Raw genomic sequence first — 22,755 nt, forward strand, 5'->3', positions numbered from 1 at the left:
TTTAATTTTTCAATATTAATTTCTGTATGTATCTTTTCGCACAAATTGAAGATTGACAGCTCTCAATCTGATCTTCTCCTCCTTCCCCTCTCTTTTACTTTAATTTATTTTAGCTTGTTCTTGGAGGCATTGGATTGTAATTTCAACCTTGATACTCATTCGTGGTTAAGGTAAATTTGCTAGCTTAAGAGTAGTCGAAGAAGCTCATTGTTTAAATGTGAGAATTTATGCTTTAATTATTATCTTACTGATTGTTTGTGGTTCCTTGATGTATTGTAACTTCTACCCTTAAAATCTATGATAAACTTGTTCTTTGTCAGACCAGTGATATATTGGCAAATGATAAGTGGCATACAATTATTTACTAATTTCCAAGTAGCACAGATCAAAATCATACTCTTGCTTCTAGATTTGATCAATGGTTTAAAATAACTTGTTTATAACATTGCATATTCGATTCAATTCGAGAACGAAATCATTTTTGTAACTTAGGCTATCCAAGTTATTAATCAGTTTAGTGAAATCCTCAAAGCTTAATGTAGATGTTTGATTCTTTTCAATATTATCAATCCAATCAATCCACCATATACTTTTAAAGTGGAAGGATCCCAACAATAATGTGAATAACCACGCAACAAGATTTAAAATATTTTAAAATGTTGACGTCGATGAAAATATTAAAGTCTTAGTTTAAAGAAAATGTTGATGAAAATATCGATAAAATATAGATATCAATAGATATTTCTAAAAAAAGTTTAAAAATAAATTATTAAATAAATATTTAAAAGTTTTAAACAAATTAATCTATATTTTATTTATGGGTCTTTTAAAATATATAATAAAGCTGCAAAATATTTATACTGTATAGAACAATTTCGAAAATAAAAGAAGTCCACATGCTCATAATGAAAAATATCAAAAATGTCTCGTCCATCATGCCGTCAACAACATGTGTAATATATTTGGTCCACGAGCGTTTTAGATTTGGTTGCAGAATCGTTTAGATTTGGCTACATGATTATTTAGATTTGGGGCGATTTTTGTTTTTTTCCAAAATTTGGTACATAATCGTTTACATTTGGCTAAACGCAATTTTTCAAGATTTTTTTTGTACACGATCGTTTAGATTTGTTTACACGATCGTTCATTTTTTCAAGATTCTTTGGTACACGATCGTTTATATTTGGCTAAACGATTTTTTTTTTTTAATTCTTTTGGTAGATGATTGTTTATTTTTTTTACACGATCGTTTAGATTTGGCTACTTCAATCTAAACGATTTTTGTCAAAATTCTTTATATATGATCTTTTAAATTTGGTTACCCTAATCTAAACAACGAAAAAATGAGGAGAAAAAGAAGAAAGACGATGGAAAGAAATCGCAGCGGAAAAAAAAAAAGAATAGAAAAATAAGAAAGACGATAGAAAAAAAATCAGGCTTAGTTACCCAAATCTAAATGACGTAAAAAAAAAGAGGAAAAGAAGAAAGATGATAGAAAGAAATCACAATGGAAAAAAAAAAGAGGAAAGAAAGAAAGACGATAGAAAAAAATCACAACGAAAGGACAATTAGAGTATTTGAAAATGGCTAATTTTGTGGATTTTGTTACATGGACGGTAAATATTTTAATAATAAGTTATATTTATGAAAATTTATATTTTATTTATATTATATTTACATTACCTAAATTTTGATTTTGATTGTTTATGAGGTTATATTTGGTGAATTTTTCTGTAATTCAGCGAAAATATTAATTTATTCTTATATCAACATCAAACTTAACGGAGAAAAATATTGTTATTAAATTGATTTGTAAGACAAATAAAGTTGACAGTTCATTTTTAGATTGATTTATAAAATATCTTTTGAAGGCTCAAAATTTCAAAATGGAGCATCAATTATTCAAAGTCAATCTTCAATGTCGGACTTTCCGTCATCTCATTTTCTATCATATGCATATATATATATATATATAATATATATATAATATATATATATATATATATATCTTTTTTTCAAATTTGTCTTTGAGACATTATCTCTAAATAATGGATAAAATATTTATCAAGGTAACGTTATAATATCAAATTTTTAATATCTTATTCAAACACCGTAATGTTTTTAAATATAGCAAATTGAACTAAAACAAATTACTACTATTATAGTAAAATACTATAACTTATTTATGATAGACTACAATAAACATCGATAGACTACTATCTGTATCTATGACGACACATATAATAGTATATCATAATTTATCATAAATAAATTATAATATTGCGCTATATTTGTATATATTTTTAACAGTTTTGTCATTTAAAATAAATTCACTAATATAAATTCTTTTTATCAATACTTTAAAAAGTGATTAATAGTTTTATGATGGAAAAATTATTAAAAATGATAATATTATTAAAAATATTTATAAAATATAACAAAATGTTAGATTTTATCAACGACAAACACTAATAAAAATCTATCAATGTCTATTAATATATTGGTAGACACTGATAAAAGTCTATCGTGATAAAATTTGAAAGTCTGCTATATTTTGTGAATATTTTGGTTAATTATGCTATATTTGAAAATACTCTTTATTATATAAAAAAATATCGATAAAATATAAAACAAAATATGAAAAAAAAAAAGATATTATTTCATATGTTAAAAGTATTTAACAACTTTTTGAACTTTTAGATCTGTGTGTAGTGGAACTAATTATGTGTTAAAGGTAATTTTTAAACTTAATATATAATTCTATTATACACTAAATTCAAAAAGTTTAGAATCAAATAAATTATTTCACTATTAGATAGAAAATTGAAAAATTTGTAAAGTTAATAGTCCAACAAAAAATTTTAAACATAAAATTGAAGGTAAAAAAAAAAGAAAATTATAATTTAGTTGCAATTATTTTTTCCAAAATATAGGAAGAGATTTGTATCAATTTATGTGTAAAAAAGGATAAATTAAAAAAGAGAAAGTGGTGGAGAATGGGAACACACGTAGCCAAGAAAAGAAGGAAAAGAATCTTGTTAGGTGTAGAAATGGACAAGAAAAGTTGGTGTCTCATTTAAAAAATGTGTGTGAATTATTTGTGGCTTAACATTTTTTACTACACACAACTTATTCAAATCTTTAATCTGTCTTTTATCAATATATGTTTGGACACGTATGCATCTATTAAATCTTTTGGTCAAGTTTTAGGGATTCATAAAAATCTTTTGTGGGCCTTCATATTTATTTATTTCTATTCTTTATTTCCAGATACTTTAAAAATGTGATTATTATTAATCATCCTCAATCAATAATTAATTAATTAATTAATCATGCAAACTAACTCATTGTCTAATTGATTGTTTGGTTTTATAGTATATCTTAGAACATTTGAAATTTTAATTTTCTTAATAATAAGTTGTTTACTTCATCAAGATATTTAATAATTTTTTTACCTCAATTATACGGAGAGATGAAGGTTTAGATTTCGAACATTTTAGTTCAAAAGAATTTTGTTGGCTAAGAAATTCTGGTCAATCACAAATTGAGACATCATTAGCTTTAAATTAATAATTGACAAATTTGAGACGAAGTAGCTCATCCAATCAAATTGTATCCGAAGCTACGTCATCTCAAATTTATTAAAATAAATTAAATCAAACTTAAACAAAAATCTATTTAAAAAATAGATTAAATTATTAAGGAAAGTTGTCAAAAGTACAAAAATTTACAAAATATTTACGCTTACTAGAAAATGAGATATAAAGAATTTTGTCTTTTAATGAATTTTTTTATGGAAGATAGGTAGTTTGGTTTTTTTTTTCCTACTTTTGAAAAACTCCTTTAATTAAAGTCCTTAAGTTTAGGGGAATCCGTGGAAATGACAAATATAAGAATAGAAAATAAAAAAATAGCAAACTGTTTTTTTTTTATTATTATTTATGGCAAAATAATTGCCTAAGTATTTTCTCACTTTTTTGATTCAAAATTATCCCTCCACGGATGACAATTGTCCATATACAAATACAATGTATTTTATGAGATCAAAATATCAAATAAAATATCGCATATTACGAATACAGTGTATTTGTAAACACACCCACTTATGATAATTATTAACTAAATAAAAAAATTATTATATTCTTTCAAGGATCCCTGAACATATTCAATTGGTTTTAATATCTCCTAATTATCCCAATTTTTACCTTCAAATTAATGAAAACTAATTTCAAATATTTAATTTTTTTATCCAAAGTATTATAGATTCAAAATTATATAATGCAATAATTAATTATTAGGATAAAAAATAAGAAACTAACGAAAAAGAATTTCAAATATTCATTTTTGAATTTTTGGAATTATACATTCAAAGTGAATCCCTCCCTAAAATCATAATGCAATAATTAATTATTAACAAAGAAATTAAAAAATTAACGAAAAATAATTTAAAATATTCAAATTTTAAATGCATGTAGATATTAATCATTCTCTAAAATCATGGCAAATATAATGCAAATAATTATCTTTGGTAAATTAGTTAAGTTTAGATTTAAAATTCAACTCTCCCTAAAATTATGCCAAATACAATGCAATAATTATCTAGGAAAAAATGTGGAATTAAGGGAAATGGAATTAAAAGATCGGTCGGAATGGAAGACCATATTGACAATCAATCAAAATGCCAATGGCCGCAGAAACGAAAATTTGAACGAAGAACGGAGGAAAGGATATTGTTTTCGAAATTTTAACATTTTTATTGTCTAAATAGCTTCGAATAGAAGGTTGAAGAACGAACAGAATGGTACAAACGAACAAGAGGTTGAAGACCAGTGGAAAGAGATCCTAAAAGGAACGGTTCAAAGCGATTAAGTGGGGAGCGATCTTAAAAGTTCCGGTGGAAAGCAATCGATGGAAAAGGCCGCGCATATCTGAAGTAATGGTGCAAAGCATTTAAAAAAGGAAGTGACAAAACATTGTATTTTAAGAAGGAAAAGAGAAGGAAAAATTATGGTTTTCTTGGAAAAGTGGAGTGGTTGCATGAGGAAGATATGATGTTTTACGGAAGATTTATTTTGTTTGGGGGGAAAATTATAATATTTAAAGGTGTACATGATATGTATTAATTACAAAATATTTGTGATTTTTCTTACTATTGTATTTAAGAATCTATTGTCAATTAGGTATGGGCATTTAAGACATAGTTGTCCCATTTATTATGCAGAAATTAACTATTTTGCTATTTTGCTAATTTAAAAATAAAATTTTCATTTATTCAAAGTAAATCTTATATTTTGTTATTCTTCTTGTCGCCCCTTAAGTTTAAACCTAAAAGTTAGGCCCAATATCAATCAAGCTAAGTCTATAAGAGACCTTCCAAAACTCTATAAATAAAGAAAGTCACCCTTCATTTTGATTCATTCAAAGATCCAATTAAAATTTATAGAATTTCACAAAGATAATCTTCTTCAACAAATTGAGTATCTCTTCTCCAACGAATAGGTTGTTCTTTCTCAAATAATTGAGCATCTCTTCTACGACAAATAGATTGCCTCTTCTTCAACAAATTGGACATCTCTTCCTCAACGAATCAATTGTCTTTTCTTCAACAAATTGATCGTATCTTCATCGTCTACAACCTAAAGACTGATCTAGCTACTTAGAAATTTGAATGCTTTAATAAATAGATCATATCTTCGTTATCCACAAACTTCATATTAATCTTTTCAAATATTTAAAGACTTTAACAAATTGATCGACTCTTCACGATCTACAAATCCTCAAACTTTCAATTTTAAAAATTGAGCTCTTAAAATTTTTTTTAAAAAAAACTAAAAATAGATTCAAACTAGAGCTTCAAACTTACGTAATTGTATAAGTTGTAAATTTTGTATAAGATTGAGGGTTCATTTCTTTTAAGGTTAGTTGCATATAAATGGGAAAAGAACCAAAAATAATAAAATATATAGCACAACGATAAAATAATAAAACCTTAAATTTTAGTTTATTGGATTGAATTAGTGCAATCTAAATGTCAAATAAAATACTTCTTATTTTATTAGATAAATATTTTTTTGTTATCAAGCTAAAAACCACAAGATACACAAGATTCAAGACACCAAATCCAACATATAGCATGTTACCAATGATAGAAGTTGTCACTAATAATCATGATAACTAACATTAGTGATATTGATGATAGAACTTAGGTGATATCCATATATTAATGATATAGATGGTATAAAAGCCAACTCCATACGATGAAAGTCTATCAATGAATTGCTACTATTAAAACTATCGGTGAATGCCACTAGTAGAAGATATTAGTGTGTGATAGCCACTAATACAAGTTATACTTGATCGAAGTTATCAATGATATCGTATATCAATGATACAACTTAGATATATATCAATTAAATGAAATATGATCGATATTCATGATATTGGTGATATGACTTAGCTATATCAGTTTTAGTAATTCTTAAACCTCTTATTGGTTGGACTTCTATCTCTTATAACTTTAAAATGTTAATTTTTGAAAGTTGATAGTTTCCTTTCAAAGTTGATAACTACTTCTAAAAGTCCTTACAAGTATGTATGGGGGTTAGGAGTGGGAGCACACTCCTTGTTTGGGGCCTGGGTAAAGATAGAGGGGGATTAGGTCTAATCCCCCTTACCCCATTTTATTTCCCCTATAACCCTTACCCTAATCCCGCTCAACCCATCATTCACTCCCTCATTACTCATCTCCATAACCCCCATTTTGACCGATTGTAACTTGTCTCAATCCCTCCCGTACTGCATGGACAAATCATCATCTTCCCTCGTCTTCATCGTCCTTTTATTGTTTTTCGTCCTCTTCTTCTTTCTAAAAAGTTTATATCAATGTTTTCCCCATTTTTTTCTCTTTCAATCAATTGTGTTTTCTATATCTTCGTCTCTGACCTTCTTTTCCTTTCCGGCTTCTCAGATCTTCAAAATCGAAAGACCTTTCGTTGATGGTTGCACTTCATTGCTGCCTTCGAAAGGCTTTAGGGTTTCGATTTAAAAAGTTTCATTGAATGGTTGCATGAAATGTGTAGCCTCCAAAACTTTTCGTCTTTCTCTCTCGTATTCGTTGCATGGCTTTGCTGTTTTTACGTCAGTTTGATTTCTCCCTTGCCGCTCTAAAGTGCCCTTGTCACTCCGACATCCACCTTTCCATTTTTCATTTGGACTGAAACAACCTTAAATGCAAATAACCTACATCGATCTAGTCCTCAAAGAACAATTGCTACACGTGAGTCCAATAGGGGTAACGGTGGAGCACAGCAGGGTGGCTGGTCTTCAATCTAGTTTGTAAAATTCCCATTTAGCCGATTATGAGGTCCCTGTCTGAATTTTTTTTTATGCATTTCTCTTTGCTTATTTGCAAAAAAAAGAAGTGTTGTTATGCAACTATTTTGTTTGAATCATTTGTGTGTTCTTATGAATCTCTTTCTATGTTGTTATGAATAACATAATGAATAATTTTTTGTTCTCTATGTTCTTACGAATAATTTTGTGCTTCTGTATGTATTTGGTCATTTCCATCCTCTCTTTGAGTGAAACATTATCTTGTATTGTTAGCATGAATGGAGTGTCAATGTCACCCCTCTCTCGAGTCCATCTGATGCCTAATTTATTTGTGTTGACCATTGTTTACTTCTCATTATTATAATATTATAACACACAGTCTTCACATCCTTTGACCCCTATTATTTTTTTTCAACACCTATTGTAACGCCCCAAAATTTAAGGTAATTTATTTTGATTATCTTAAGTTTAAACTGTTGTAATTTTGGGTGTTACTTTGTTTTTTTAATTTTGATTTTCTTTTGATTGGATATTATTGGAAAATACCCAATTGTTGTGCCATGGAAAGATGCTTAGTTATGTTGATGAAGTTTTGGAGAGAGAGAAAGAAGATTTAAAATAATAATTATATGATGGAAAATATAATTATTATTTGGTAAAAGATAATTCTGTTTTATTTGAAAACAAAAAAGAGGATAAAAGGGAGATTTGGTGGGATTTAATTGAGGAGAGAGAAGATTTGTTAGTTTTTGGAATACAATAAGGAAAAGGAAAGGGAAAATTAATATTGGTTTATTTTTTTTGTATAAAGGAGCATTGGAACCCGTGCACAAAGAACACCCTAAAATCTTTCTTTTAAAAACCCTAGACTGCCGCCACCATCAACCGTCGCCGTCCTTCTTCGTGTCATCGACTGCCGCTGCCGTCTCGCCAAGGAACCCGAGCCCTTCACAAGCAGCCGTCGTCCCTACCGTCTGCCACTTGTCGCGTCTCCGTCAGCACCTCGCCGCTAGCCGTCGGTCGTTGCTCGCCGTCACGATCGTCATTCGGCGTCGCCGGCAAGCACCTCCACCGGTCAAACACGTCCAGCCGCTCCACGTCGCTTGCTCAGTCGAACGCGTTCAGTCGCTCTGCGTCACCAACCCGACTCGCGCGTAGAGTCGCTCTGCGTCGCCAACCCGACAAGCGCATCTAGCCGCTCTGCATCGCCAACCCGACCCACGCCTCCTGCCGCTCCTCATCGCAAGCTGCGCCCACGCCCTTCTTCGTGAGCCGAACTCCAGCCGAGTCGTGCCTCCTTTCAACCAAGCCGCGCCTTCCTCCAGTCGCGATCCGAGCCATCCAGCCGAGTCATTAATCTACTTTGAGCCACAAGTCTATTTGGGTCTTTTTCACCTGTTTGGTAAGTTGATTGGGTTTTGGAATACCCAATTAAGGTTAAAATTTTTTGATCTTAAATAATTTAACTTTGGGTTAAATTAAATTATTTCTCCTAAAGGACCATTTGAACCGGCTGAAGTTGAAGTGTGGGATTTCTTCAGTTAAGGGCTAACTTGCTGCAACCTCGAACTTGGGTAAGTAGTTTCGACTGAATTCTTGGGTTCCTAGTCGTTTGATGGTTAGGTTATTCAAATTGGTTTTCTAATTATTAGGATCTTGTCACTTGGAAAGCGTGGTTTTGCTGTAGTTTCAACTGAACTAATCTCCAGGTAAGAGATTCTCCTACTAGACCTTCGAATTACATTAAAGAGACCGCATGTATGAATATATGGTTACGTACGAATGATAGCTAAGTACATAACTCGAGGTTATTGAGAGAGAGACTGATATTGAAATTGTGCCTACTGGTTGACTCTATGGTTAGCGTGAATAGCATGTCAACGCTATCGCCTTCGTCCTAATGACATAGTTTTGTGGTTGAGGATGACGTGATATGATGTGTTATGGTTTGATATGTTCTGGCATGATTTGACGTAATTATGACATGTTATGATAGGTTATGATGTGATTGATGAGATGTTGTGTGCATGTTATGAGTAGGGAGTATGTTAGCTTCTTATTAGAGTCGTACCTACATGGGTGTCCTTCGGGATCACCACTCTTTTAACATAGACATGATGGAGAGATCCGATGGGATCACTCACGCTTATGACTATGTATTCCGACGGGATTACCAGTCTGACATTGACATTGACATAGACATGATGTGAGTGATCCGACGGGACCACTCACAGCCTGATCGTTTTAGGTGTTCCCTTGGGTTCACCAAATACTAACTTGTTCTTACGAGATCACAGATTGCACGTGTTTGGGGACGTGCCAGTTCAGGGGTACCACTCTTCAGAACTCTAATAGGAAGTTAACAGGCATCTAGTGGGACTAGTAGTGGGTCCCTTACTAAGTATTTTATACTCACTCTTTCCATTTCTATTTTTCAGGCAAAGGTAGAGGTAAGGGCAAGGACAAGTTGGCGAGCGACCAAAAGTGACCGTGGCAAGCCATAGGAATCTTATGCTTCTGCTTCATGTCATAGTTCAGACCTTAACGTTTTCATTTTAGTCTATTCTTTATTTGTTATTTTATTTCTTTAAAATTAGATAGGGTCCGAGTTAGGATTTTATTTTTATACTTATCTCTAATCATATTTTTCTATGCTTTTAAATGAAAATTTTGAGGTTTTGTTTTATTTTATTTTTCCAAACTTTACAAATTTATTTATCTTTTAAATTAGTAATGACTTCGACTTAGTATAAGAAGTTGGGTCGTTACACCTATGCAGCACTCTTTAGTTTTACCATATATTTAAGTGTTTTATCTCCCTTCATATGTCTTGCCTGATTTGATGTCTTAACCATTTTTCCTAGGATCTTGTTAGTTCTTTATTGATGAAAAAATCTATCTGCATCATTAATTGCTACCTTCCTACATTATAAATTATTGTCCCACATTTGTATTTGCTGCATCCTCACTTGTTCTTCATTTTTGCACGACTTCACTTCGTTGGTATAGCCATCATGTTTCCTTATTTTGGTTCTTCATTTGCTTGTTGTCCTCTGTCCCTCCATATATCCACTTATACATACATTTTAGTAATGACATTGATTACTTTTTTTTTTTTTTTATTTCTGCCTTCTTTAATATGCACAATGAAATAGTTTTCCCTATTTTTATGTTACATTCATCACCCTCTTTTTCCTACTTTCTTACTTCTGTATGCATATTTCCTACTACCTCCACTAAATGCAATTACTTTGCTTGCTGGTCTGTTATTCAAATGTTTTTTTTCTACTTCTCTTCCGCATTTTCATACATATTTCATATTGTTTCTTCTGACACCCATACTTAGGAAACAATGTCCTATTTCCTATATTGTGTGTGTCTTCTACGTGATGCTAAAAATGAAGTTTGACTACTATAACGAACTTACTTACTATGAGGCTTCTCCATTCCCCTACTTTAACTTTTTTCTTTTAGTTATGTGTTCGTCCTTCGGTTTTCTAGCATATGCTTATGTGTGTACTTCAGTTATTAAAATGGTACGTCTCCCAAACTTTTGTTTTCCTTCCTATTTATGGATTTATGTTGTACGACCTAACTTCTTTCGTTTTTTTTTTCTCCATTATTTTCAGGGATTAATTTGCTAACTCCATTGTCCTGTGAGGTAACATAGTCGGCTCCTCATATGCCATTTTCAATTTTCTTCCTTATATGCCTTTAGAATAGAGGCTTTTATGTCTCCCTTCTATGTGTAAATTAAATTGTTTGTATTAATACAAAATCTAGGTTTCATTTTAATGCCAAATAAAAGAATTTACATATATGTAATTTTATGGACATTCATTATTTATTATTTTTTTCAACCAATTTCATACTTACTATTGTATTTCTGTTTATGTAATTGCTTCATTTTTTAAAATATGTTTGTCTCACTTCATTCACATGTTCACTTACCTTATGAATAAATTTATTTAATAAATGTAAATATATTAAAACATGCACATAAAAAATTCAAAGTAGTTGTATTAGACAAGAATTGTATTTTCCACTCACTTCAATTTCAGAAAATAAAAATTAATATCAATTTCCCAAATTCCAAACTCGTATTGAGCACTATACAAATTACGAAATGATCATAAAAAACTATCATACAAAATGATATGACTGTAAGTTGAAAGTTAACATAAAACAAATGCTTCATTTTCCAAAATTAAGCTTCTCAACACAATAAAAACTTCTCTTTATTTAGCAATGTAACAACTATTTTTTTTAATATTGTGTCGGTATTCTAAAAAAGTAATTTGCAAAACTTTATAAAAACCAATTTTTTTTTACTCAAATTTAACTACAATAATAGGAAAATAATGTTTAAAGGCATACTAGATATACACAGGGTTTCTACAAAATTTTGGTTACTTACGCAAGAGGGGCATAAATTTTTTGACTTAAAATACATCTCAAAATATCTTCTACTTGTGAAATAAAGCTATAGATGAATAAATGATACCATAACACATGCGACATTAGTTTTAAATCATTAGAAATTCATAGTCGTAAAATGTGTATTTAAGAAACATAACAACTTCAATAGTATCACTGCTATTTCCGTCACACCTAATACTTGGTAACAAAAAATCATGCATTCATGTACTTTTGTCCATTGTTTATTGTAATTATATGTCTTTGATTTTGTTTTAAAAAATATATATGTTCCAAGTTTAAAGGACCATTTCTTTCAACATGGTATCAATATAGAAGTTCTAATGGATGAATACGAATTAGCTTCCATACTTACTGCGTTCCTAACATCCCAACGTCAGTTACTGCTAATGTTAGAGTGGTTACAGAACGATACCAAGCGATTAACCCATGTACCTTATGAAACTAGGCATAGAATTAGGCAATTAGCATACTTCTCCATGATCCATGAGTCTAACCTAGTATGTCAACAATTTCGAAAACGGAAAAAGCCCACAGGTCCACAATGAAAAATTTCAAAAATGCCCCATCAACCATGCCGTCAATAACACGCGCAATATATTTGGTACACGATTATTTATATTTAGCTATTGTTTGGTACACGATCGGTTAGATTTGGTCGCTTATATTTAGATAGTCAAATCAAACGATTTATTTTTTAAATTCTTTGTACATGATCGTTTAATTTGGTTACACAATCATTTAGATTTAGTTACACGATCATTTAGATTGGGGAACCCAAATCTAAACAATTTATTTTTTAAATTCTCTGTATACGATCGTTTAATTTGGTACACGATTGTTTAGATTTAGTAATCGTTTAGATTTAATTATTGTTTAGATTTGGGTAGTCAAATTTAAACAATTTTTTTTTTTAAAGATTTGGTACACCATTGTTTAGATTTGGCTAAACGATTCTTTTAAGATTCTTTTGATACATGATCGTTTAGATTTGTCTACACGATCGTTTAGGTTTGGCTACCCCAATCTAAACAATTTTTTTAAGATTCTTTGTACTCGACCGTTTAGATTTGGGTAGCCAAATCTCAACGACCTTTTTTTAGTCTTTTATATTTAATTCACGATCTTGAACAACCAAATAAAAGTTTGAAAAAAAATAGATGTTTTATATTTGATATACAATCTTGAACCAAATAACAATTTGAAAAAAAAAAGAAAGGAAAAAAGACAATGGAAAGAAAAAAAAATCAAATCACAGACGAAGAAGGGAAGAAAGACAATAGATGGAACGGGTAAACCTGTATTTAAAACATGGCTAACTTCATGAACTTTGTTACACGGACTTTAAATATTTTACCGGTTTGTTATATTTATGAAAATTTTCCGATTGATTATGTAATTGATTTTTTGTTAAATAATATGATTGATTATGTGATTGATTTTTTATTAAAAAATAAAATGTGATTGATTTTTACCAAAATTGATTAAATTGAGTTTCTCATAAATAAAAGACCGCACAATTAAAATTTTATTTTCTCTCCGTAAAACATTTTTTACTCCCTTTTTAAAATATTTTTCAAAAAAACATTCAAAGCTTTATTTAGTTTTGGAGCGTTTTCAAAAATAGCAAAACATTTTGTGATAATAAGAATCATGTCAATACATTTTCTAAATTGCAAAAGTAGCAATTTTAAAATCGGATAGCCTTTTGATAGCCCTGATAACCCTTTAGTAGACCTTTGATAATCCTTTGATAGTCCTATGATAGTCATCTGATATATCTAATTACTTGTCATATTTGCAATATGTAAAAAAAAAATGTGCTATATGGTATTTTTTTTCTAAACTTTTTTTTCATATGATGCGATTTTCCTTTAGTTTTTACTATCACTTTATTTTATTTTTGAAAAATAACCTCAAAATAATAAAATTAGGTCGGCCAAAAAATAGATGGCTATAGCCTATCAGTTATCTAACTGATATTCTGCTATTAATGATAAATTTGATCACTCATAACATGCATCCGTGATAACTTATGAGCATCCCACCTTAATAAAGAAGGGTCATTTTGGAAAATAAAAAGTTAAGTGCCTTCGAAAGGGAATCCCGAGAGAGTCTTGTGAGATCTCAGTCGAGACTTGAGATTTGATCTCGAGACAATACTTTGTCTTGCTCAATCGAGATGATGGACAAAATGCTTATGATGTAAGGATCTTGGGCAATCATGTGGAATCCCAAGCAAGATTGAAGACAAAAGTTTAATCTCGGGGCAATCTCAGTGCTTGTTCTGCTAAAATGAAGGACAAACACTTAAGAAGTTGAGAACTTGAGCAATCTCAAAACCTTGTCCAATCGAGATTGAAAGCACGGAGTGAAAGCTAAAGAGCACTCGAGCCATCTTGGGGTCGTGTTTGGTCGGGACTAGAAGCAAAAAAGAAAATTATTAGGATTTTCAGACATGAATTTGGGCACGACCAATTGAGAAGGGTGAAGTTCTTAGAAGATCTTGAGTCCATCTCGACCGAGAATCCAGGTGTCTTAAGCATGTTTCATGCATTTTTTCTGCTAAGTAGGAACTAACGAGTTTTTCGAAATTTAAGAGATGACTAATCTATTTTGGGATTGGTATAAATAGGAACAAAAAGGACATAAAAGAGGGACATCACTCGGAGATTTTGTTAAGAAATTACTTAAGGGTTGTGCTGCTGAGAAGCTATTAGACAAGAAGAAGCTTTAGTCGAGAAGAAAGGAGAGCGTTCTAAAGAAAGGAGGGCGTTCTAAGGAAAAGAGAAACTCAATATTGTAAGTGTCATTTTCTAAAGATAAATTATTTTAAAGCTTTCCTTCCAAAGTCCATGTTGTTTATAATGTTGTCTTTTATAACTTATGTTTATGAAAATGAATGATTATTCTAAAAGAAAGCTTTAATGTTCAAGTAAAGTTTATTATTGTGATGATTGTATGTTATGCTTGTGAGTAAACCATTAGTGTTATTCCTATCAATGAGCTAGCTAATTATGTACACATAATGAGTCCAGGCTATCATGGGGAGAAGCAATGAGAAGCTGGCCAGTGCGTTAAAAGAAGCGTAGAGCTTAGTGGCCTAAGCAATGGGAAATGAATTAGTAAAATCTTAGGAGATGTTGATGATGATGCGGTCATCACAATAATCTATTGGGAATAATTCATGTTCCTGGCGGAAAGGAATGTTAGAGACTAATGTGTGTTTTGTGTGATTTTATGAAATGAGTAATTGAAGCCTGTTTATGTTATATGAAAATGAATTTGTTGGTTGAATTGTATTCCTCAAAAGGTTTCCAAAACTATCACTCACCAAGTATTTGACTTACGTTTAAGTTTTCCTTTTCAAGGTGATTAGGCATTAAGGCCAAGTAAGGAAGGATGAAACGGTTTGATAGGTGAGGAAGCTAAGCAAGGTGTTTAAGTTTAATGGTTAATTCTTGTATTAAAGATGCTTGTAAAGTATGAAATTTGAACACATGGTATTAAGTTAATTAAGAGAAATGTTGTTATTTTCCACTGCTTGTGTTATATTACCTTGTATCACGTAAGTTTAAAGTTAGTTTTTTTTAAGTGATTAAGTTCAGTTCAAGGACTTAAGCTAAGTGTTCTAGTGTCTCATTTGAGGCATCAAGGCTGCTCAAATTGCGCCTTGTGCCACATAGTAAGTTTCAAGACGCATGCAGTGCGGGGCATGACACACCTACACTTTGTTCAAGACTCAAATTTTATCAATTAAGTTCACTAGTTGGCTATCAATGGTCGACTCCAGTAAGTGGTTATCTACTTCGAAAGAAAACTATCTACTTTGTAGCACAAAAATAAAATAATTGCATATATAACAAACAAAAAAAAAGCTAGTAAAAGACTAAAAGCACCATGTCCAACCTATTGGTGTCAAATGTTGATAGTTGTTATGGAAACCACTACCTTAAAAGAAAAATTTAATGCAACCTTAGTGCAAAATCGTACATGTTTGTTGCTCTCATAGTTAATACAACTTTCCAACTCAAACGTGCACTTAGCAGAATAAGGAATGAAATAAAAAAGAATATTGCCAAGCAATAAATCAAAAGTTCGAAAAAGAAGGAGAAGAATCACACCGCACCAAAATCTTTTTCTCAAATTTATAAAAAAAGAACAACAATCTTACAACTAAATTTAATTTTAGATCTATAGGCATATTAAGAACATAAGATTATAACTATAAAATAGTTACGATATTTATAACCATCAAGATAATAATAATTATTACTATTAACATATTTTCAATTGAAAATATGTTAACATTGACTACAGTGATGATCATTACCGGTACAGCCCACCTTTTCGTACGCTTATTTTCAGTTTTCTCAAATTAAAAGTTATCATTTATAGCAACTAATGACAACTACAGGTGGCTATCACTTATTGGTGCTATTAACGACAAATTTTAATTTGAAAAATGTTCTATTTAATTGCTACTAGTTGATATGAGCTATAGGTTTCAATTTAAGAGATATGTTATCAATTCTTATCACTGATATTTTTAAATTATAGGTTCTAATATCTATCAAGAAAAAAAATATTAGTCCATCACTATCAATATCACTAATAGCTGGAGTAGACATGTCTTACAATGGATATATCAATAAAAAATAATGAGCACATAAAAGATGATAAGAGTGGTATTATATTTATGTCGATGAGAACCGCTATCAAGGCTAGCCATTACACAAGTATCGCTGATTTGTTTAATGTGCATCAACGATAACACCTTCTAAAGGCTAAGTTTCAAATTTCCAATGCACAACAAGCTCTCCTCGTAACCCACTCCCTTCACGAAGAACTTCAAGAAAACGAGAAAACAAAAAAGAAAGAGTAAAGAATCATTGTATTGACCGATGGATACATTACTCGACAAGAAGTGATCCCCACCTATCATTTTTGGCACACCCTACCCTACGCCTAAACTACCCTACCAAGCATAAGATGAGATGTTACAAAAATAGGCTCCCTATCGAGTGCCAAATTTATTGTCAAACTACATGACTCGAAACACAACATATAATGTGGGCTTGACTTGAAGTACTCAACACACTTCTTTATAAAAATTTTCAATGTACAAATATAAACAACACATCGAAACCTCCTATTTCCAATATTATTGCTTCTGCAAAGAACAGAAGTACATATAAAAGAAGACGTGTGATCATACAATCATTTAAAAGCTCAACAAGTGCTACCTAGTAGAAAATATAGGAAGAAATTACGGATAAGCTAATAACCCCAATGGATAGTAGTTTAGTATGCACATACTTCTACAAAGTGTAACATGATAGTGTTGTTAGAAATAGAAAATTAAATATAAAATAAATGGAATTTAAAACATGTTACCTCTAAATCATGGAGGTGAATTAGAGTGGCCCTCTAAACTCTGGCTAGCTTGTTTGTTATCACTTGATTTTCTTTTAAGCTTGTCTTTGACTTCTGCTTCTTTTTTATCTACAAAAAGCATGAAGCTGGTTGTACGACTAAGGCGTCTCGTTCTAACAGGTTCAATTTGCTCGACTTCAGGCTGAGTTTCTGGGGTAAATCTTCGGTATTGGAATAGTACTCGAAAGAAGAATATCAAAAGAGCAATAAAGCAGGAAATGCCACAAATTAAGAACAATCCCCAAAAGCTACTCAGTGATAGTTGATTTATGTCGGCTTGGTTCAAACCCAGGGAACACTCAGATCGTGAGAGCCATTTGTCATGGATCTTTTGAAGATCACCATTCTCTGAGAGTTGAAGAATCGCTGTTGATAAATCAACTGCGAGAGGAGAGTCCCTTTGGAACGCCTAAGACATAATTGATCACGTAAGTAAAGAAAAGCATTAGAACTATTGGTTTCTCTTTATTTTCTAAATCAATATAACTATAGAACCAAAGTAGACAATTTCCAACATAATTGTTTCAGAGTTCTAGCTACGATCATGTGGGTTACTTTAATGCCAGGGGTTGGTAATAATATTGAAATGAAACCAAGTAGAAGAGTTGGATTAATACTTACAAATCCCCATCCGCTTTTCGTAAACTCTTGTCCAACTGTCTTGAATACGCAATTGGTACCAGCCAGAAAAAGTTCAACATAAGGAAGCTCGTCAACAATGGCAGCGACCCCACCATTTTCTGGTCCACGCCGAAGAGCATCATCATACTCATCCTGATTTTTCAGTTTAATGATCCTAGATCCTTCTATATTCAGTTCATCAGTCAAATAATTCAATGCAAATGACCCTTCCTGAACTCCAATGGCATCTTTGCTAGAGATTAAGCTATCAATCCCTTCAATCTTCGATGTTAGTTGTTGCACCGTTAAAATCGACGTCAAACTAGCTGTGTAGCTTGAGTTGATAATTAACACAACAAAAAGCCATATTATCAGCACCAATCTTCCGAGAGTGCTTACTGTGTTTTCCTCTGCACCAAGAGCAGTAAAAGAAAAATGTCAGGCATTTCAAGTGTATATATTGTAATAGGATCAGTGGAGAAACAAGGGTACTTGAGTAGAAGAAACTTACTATGAGAAAAGAACATTGTCGAGAAACTAAACCTGCAAGCACGAAAAAGTGTCACTATATGATCGTAAGAAAGTCGATATGTAGCAAAAAAAAAAAAAAAAAAAACAAGATTCAGTCATACAAAACGCAGTGTTAAATGACACTCTAGGGAGCTAATTGATTTCCTTGGCGTTGTTAGTAGTCTAGTTGTACCTGAAACTAAGAAACTTCAATCCTCTTATCATTGACAAGTAAACAGTCTTTTGATATAGTCAGCTAGATAATTCTCATAGTCATAGTAATTCTGCTTAATCATGGATGAATCACAAGAGGTTAGGGTTAAATCCTATGCAGAAACTTCCATACCAGTCCATTTTCTAAAGTCTAAAACTATGTCATGAGTAAATTAAGGTCTTTATAATGAGTTTAAACATACTAACCAAAATATTGTAATTAGTTGTTGCCTCGGTGGACCACGAAACTCTTCGTTAGTCCGATGCTCAAGAATCCAGACAACGGCTCCAACAAAAATAAAGAATAAAGCAGTGACAGCCCACATTTGAATAGTAAATGGCCTGAGAAAAGCCCATGGACTAGACTTCTCCCCTTTGACGACAGTAACTACAACAAGTCCCGATTCCATAAATGGTTGTGTGAAGTCTACAATCTTCGTCCTATTTGTTACAATAGTAATATCTCCAACAGCCGCATCATATTTCTGAAGATGGGAGAATATCATCAAGATAAACATTATTCACATAAGAGAATCCATTTGGACCACCAAAGATATATAAAGAAAGCTAGAATGAAAGCCGAGTACTCACATTTTGTGAAACTTCATATACAAGATTGCTATACTCAGGAGTGTCCTTTCCATCTCCATATAATATATATGTGTGAGGAACTGGATAAGACAACAAGTTTATGGCTGCTTCAAACACATCTATACAATATCCTTTAACACCTAGAGGATTGTTATCTTTAGACACAAAGGCTTTGTAACTCACTCGGTTAGGTACTACAATTTGTAATGGTTTCCCATTGTGTGGAAACACCCATCCTCGAGGAATGGTCGTTATTTCACCGGGCCATATGACACTATAGAGATGGTTATTTGGGGAAGCATTAAGAGGCTTGGTATACAACTTTTCTGGTGCAATAGCTGATAGACCAGAATAATTTGACCAGTAACCAATTCTACGTGAACCAGTTCCCCCAATGTTGAGGATATCATAAGTTGGATTAATCAAATTTCTATCATCACCAAATTGAATTCGCCCACTTACACCTGTGAAGTTCGTTTTCTTAATTGTTTGTAGAAGTTGTTCACCGCCATTAAACACACGGAGGGATTTTAAGTGCAGCATGCTTCCATTATTTTCACGTAACTTCGGGTCATTGGAAAAGGATATATTTCCACCTTCTTTAATGAATGTGTCGAGAGCACGAGCTGCTAACCAAACAGAGTCGTATGCATAGAGTGCATAAGAGTTGAAGTTTGGACTCTTTTTGAATTTTAGATTCCTCCATTTGGAGATAAAGTTTTTCTTCAGATTGCCATCAGGGGTGTGGTGACGAAGAGCAACAACACCTTGTAGCTGATTCATTACATCAGGACTATTTGTTTCAAAAGAATCAAGAAAAGAAGGAAGCCAATCTGTTGCGATCCAAACATAGCCACTATCTAACATCTGAAGTTTCTTAGCTATTGAAAATACTGATAAACCACTGTCAGGGTTGACGTGTACAATGTAAACTCGAGATTCCATCAGGTTGATCGAAACCAACAAGTCGCTTATTGCGCTATTGGGGGATCCAGGAGGAAGAGCAGCCTTATATGAGATTTTGGCTCGCTTCTTCGCCAAGGCATCACTCAATGCAGATATCCCACTCCTGCCATTATCATCATCTACAAAAATGGCAACAACCTCTCTCCATCCAAAATGATCTACTATATCAGCAATTGCATTCATCTGGAAGTAATCACTCTGTGTGGTTCGAACGAAATATTGGTATTCCTGTGCAGATAAAGCAGGATCTGTAGCTCCAAATGATAGAAGTGGAATATGGAGTTCATTAATAACATGGGAAATGACATGAGCGATGCCCGAAGATTGTGGCCCAATAGCAGCAACCACTTCATCCTGCATCAACTGCAAGGCTACATACATGTACATGCAATCAATGGTTACTCTTTGTTGTTATTCTCTGTGATGAAAATGGTTAATGGGAGATTAGAATCATCTATGCATAAGATTGTGCAATAGCCTAAAACTCAAAAACCCTTCTTTCACAACTATATATATATATATATATATATATAGATATTAGTTTTTGAAAATTAAGCCTATAACCCCACCTAAGGAGTCTAGACACTCACTAAGAAATGGATTCCAAAAAGAGGCATTAAATCCAACAATATCCCAAACCTCATGCCTGAATATCTGAAAGTGAAAATTAGACAAGCACCTCAGCTCAAGCTATGCATTCTTGAAATTGTAAGAAAGTTTAGAATGAAATTCAATTGAAAATTTAGAATCATTTCTACCCTTGATGCCTAAGCTATCAAACAATGTACCAAAATATAAGAAATGCAACCACAAATAGAAGATCAACTATTCAACATACAAACCAAACTCAAGTTCCAAGATTAAAAAAAAAATAGCAATCCATGATCATCATTCTAAAGCCAATTCATTCAATAATCTTAACCTACTTAACAATCTCAAGTAGTAAAGATGATCATATATATATATAGAGTTCTCTTCTATGTTTGAGAAGTACCTTCCACAGTTCCAAGAAATCCGCTGCAGTTCGTGTCGTGTAGGATCAAGTTTAGCTTTGTTCCTTGAAGAATGTCGTTATCAGCATTGATGTCATCCATGGCAGCTAAAATCGCTGGCTGTGCAGACCTTCCAATAACCGAATCGAAAGTGAAGAGAACTCCAACATTCAACACCGTTGGATTTGAAGAAGTGGTAATGTTTTTAGGGACACCAATGACTCCCAAAGGCATCCAAATCCCAAACAACAATGCAAATAGCATCACTCTTGTTTTGACTAAATGACGACTCCTAATCCAAAACACCTTCATTCCTCTGCTTTAAACACTTGAACAAGATTTTCCTTTCATTACACCATAAATCCAAAGCCTAGCTCCTGAAGGATAAAAAATAAAACGAAAAATTGAATTCCCAAAATGAGATTAAACATATCAACTTCACAACAAATGAAGAGCAATTTTCCTTTTTTTTCCTTGCACTTTTAATCCTTACATGAATTGAGTATCAGTTACTACTTCTCAATTTCCTTTCAACACAAGATATAAATAATTTTCTTTCTGTGTTCACCTTCCCCATTAGCCTCTCTCCGTCCTTCCTCTCCATCTCATTTATTTCACTTTTTTTTTCCTTACAAAAAAAAAAAAGAAACTTAGGTGAACACTGCACCAATTAAAAGTCGACACGTGTCAACTTTTTAAAGAATACTTAATTTCTTCTTGACTAAAAGTTGGAGAGCATGGGACTTTCTGCTGACCAAAGAGACCTAAGTATTGCTTTTTTTTCTTCTTCTATTAATTCCACCCAATCATCATCTTCCTTCCATACTTCTCTTTCTCTAACTTCTTCCTCTAAGCTTTCTTTCTTTTTTCTTTTTTCTCTATGAATGGAAAGGATTAAAACCACCAATTTCAATTCAACTTTCCTTTTATTTAATCTTTTTTTGGAAGCAAACCCACAATAAACTCCTAAATTGAAAAGAAAGAAAACCAACATACCTCAAAAAACACTTTCACCTTTAATAGAAACCAAGCAAAACTCCATATCACTCTCAACTCTCAAGATCATTAACAACAATTATTTTACATCAAAGTTGATTAATTTGATTCTAAACCCAGACTCTTTGTTTAACAAACTCAATTCTTTAAAAAAAAAGAGAGAGAGAGAGAGAAATAGCATCATTAAAGTTTCTCACAAGGCTTTACAATAATTCAAAATTTCCAAGAAAAAACACTTACCAACATGTTAGCTCATCTCCCATGAAGTCTTCAATTAATTTTTCAAATTTGCTTTCCCTTCTTGTTCTTCTCTCAAATTTTGACTTGAACCTTTTTTTTAAATCTTATATATTTCTTTTATTATTATCCTCTCCCTTCTCCCACGTATTAGATATTTCTCTTGAAGTCACAACACCCAACACAAACCCCTCTGCCTCTCCCAATATTTTCTGGCTGCCTTCCTCTTAATTATTGTGTTTTCTTTTCTATTGAAATGACAATGATGCCCTTTAATTTATCTTAATTCCCCTTTTGCCCTTGACTCCTCATTCAATTCCCTCTCTTTACTCTATGTTTTCAAACTATTTTCTATTTAGACTTTCTTTGAAACTACCATAGCTTCTACAATAATTTCTAATAGCAGTAGTTTTATATATATAAA

General features: G+C 32.0%; 1 protein-coding gene across 6 annotated transcripts; it reads right to left on the reverse strand.

Annotated features, from left to right (window-relative positions):
- Window positions 1-16,444: 16,444 nt before the first annotated feature.
- Window positions 16,445-22,529, reverse strand: LOC103495952 (glutamate receptor 3.4-like). Of its 6 annotated transcripts, XM_051079435.1 has the most exons (9): window positions 22,335-22,529; window positions 21,592-21,726; window positions 21,101-21,475; window positions 19,141-20,477; window positions 18,757-19,034; window positions 18,338-18,369; window positions 17,827-18,236; window positions 17,167-17,614; window positions 16,445-16,618 (listed from the first exon to the last, which is right to left on the reverse strand). In XM_051079435.1, the coding sequence occupies exons 3-8, from the start codon at window positions 21,408-21,410 to the stop codon at window positions 17,174-17,176; spliced, it is 2,808 nt and encodes a 935-aa protein (XP_050935392.1). In that variant the 5' UTR covers window positions 21,411-21,475; window positions 21,592-21,726; window positions 22,335-22,529; the 3' UTR covers window positions 16,445-16,618; window positions 17,167-17,173. The 6 variants fall into 6 exon arrangements, with proteins under 6 accessions (XP_050935392.1, XP_016901832.2, XP_008455858.2 ...); XM_017046343.2 differs by lacking the exon at window positions 21,592-21,726; XM_008457637.2 differs by lacking the exons at window positions 16,445-16,618; window positions 21,592-21,726 and adding an exon at window positions 16,645-16,942.
- Window positions 22,530-22,755: the final 226 nt, after the last annotated feature.

Source organism: Cucumis melo, chromosome 11 (assembly GCF_025177605.1).
Source record: "Cucumis melo cultivar AY chromosome 11, USDA_Cmelo_AY_1.0, whole genome shotgun sequence".
Lineage (NCBI taxonomy): Eukaryota > Viridiplantae > Streptophyta > Magnoliopsida > Cucurbitales > Cucurbitaceae > Cucumis > Cucumis melo.

What these genes read in the sequence shown, in the direction of transcription:
- LOC103495952 (XM_017046343.2), bottom strand. Translation starts at nt 21,410, where the DNA reads ATGAAGGTGTTTTGGATTAGGAGTCGTCATTTAGTCAAAACAAGAGTG. An exon ending in CAACTAATTACAATATTTTG is followed by an intron (nt 18,370 to 18,756) that starts GTTAGTATGTTT and finishes TCGTGCTTGCAG; the next exon opens with GTTTAGTTTCTCGACAATGT. An exon ending in CGAAAAGCGGATGGGGATTT is followed by an intron (nt 17,615 to 17,826) that starts GTAAGTATTAAT and finishes ATTATGTCTTAG; the next exon opens with GCGTTCCAAAGGGACTCTCC.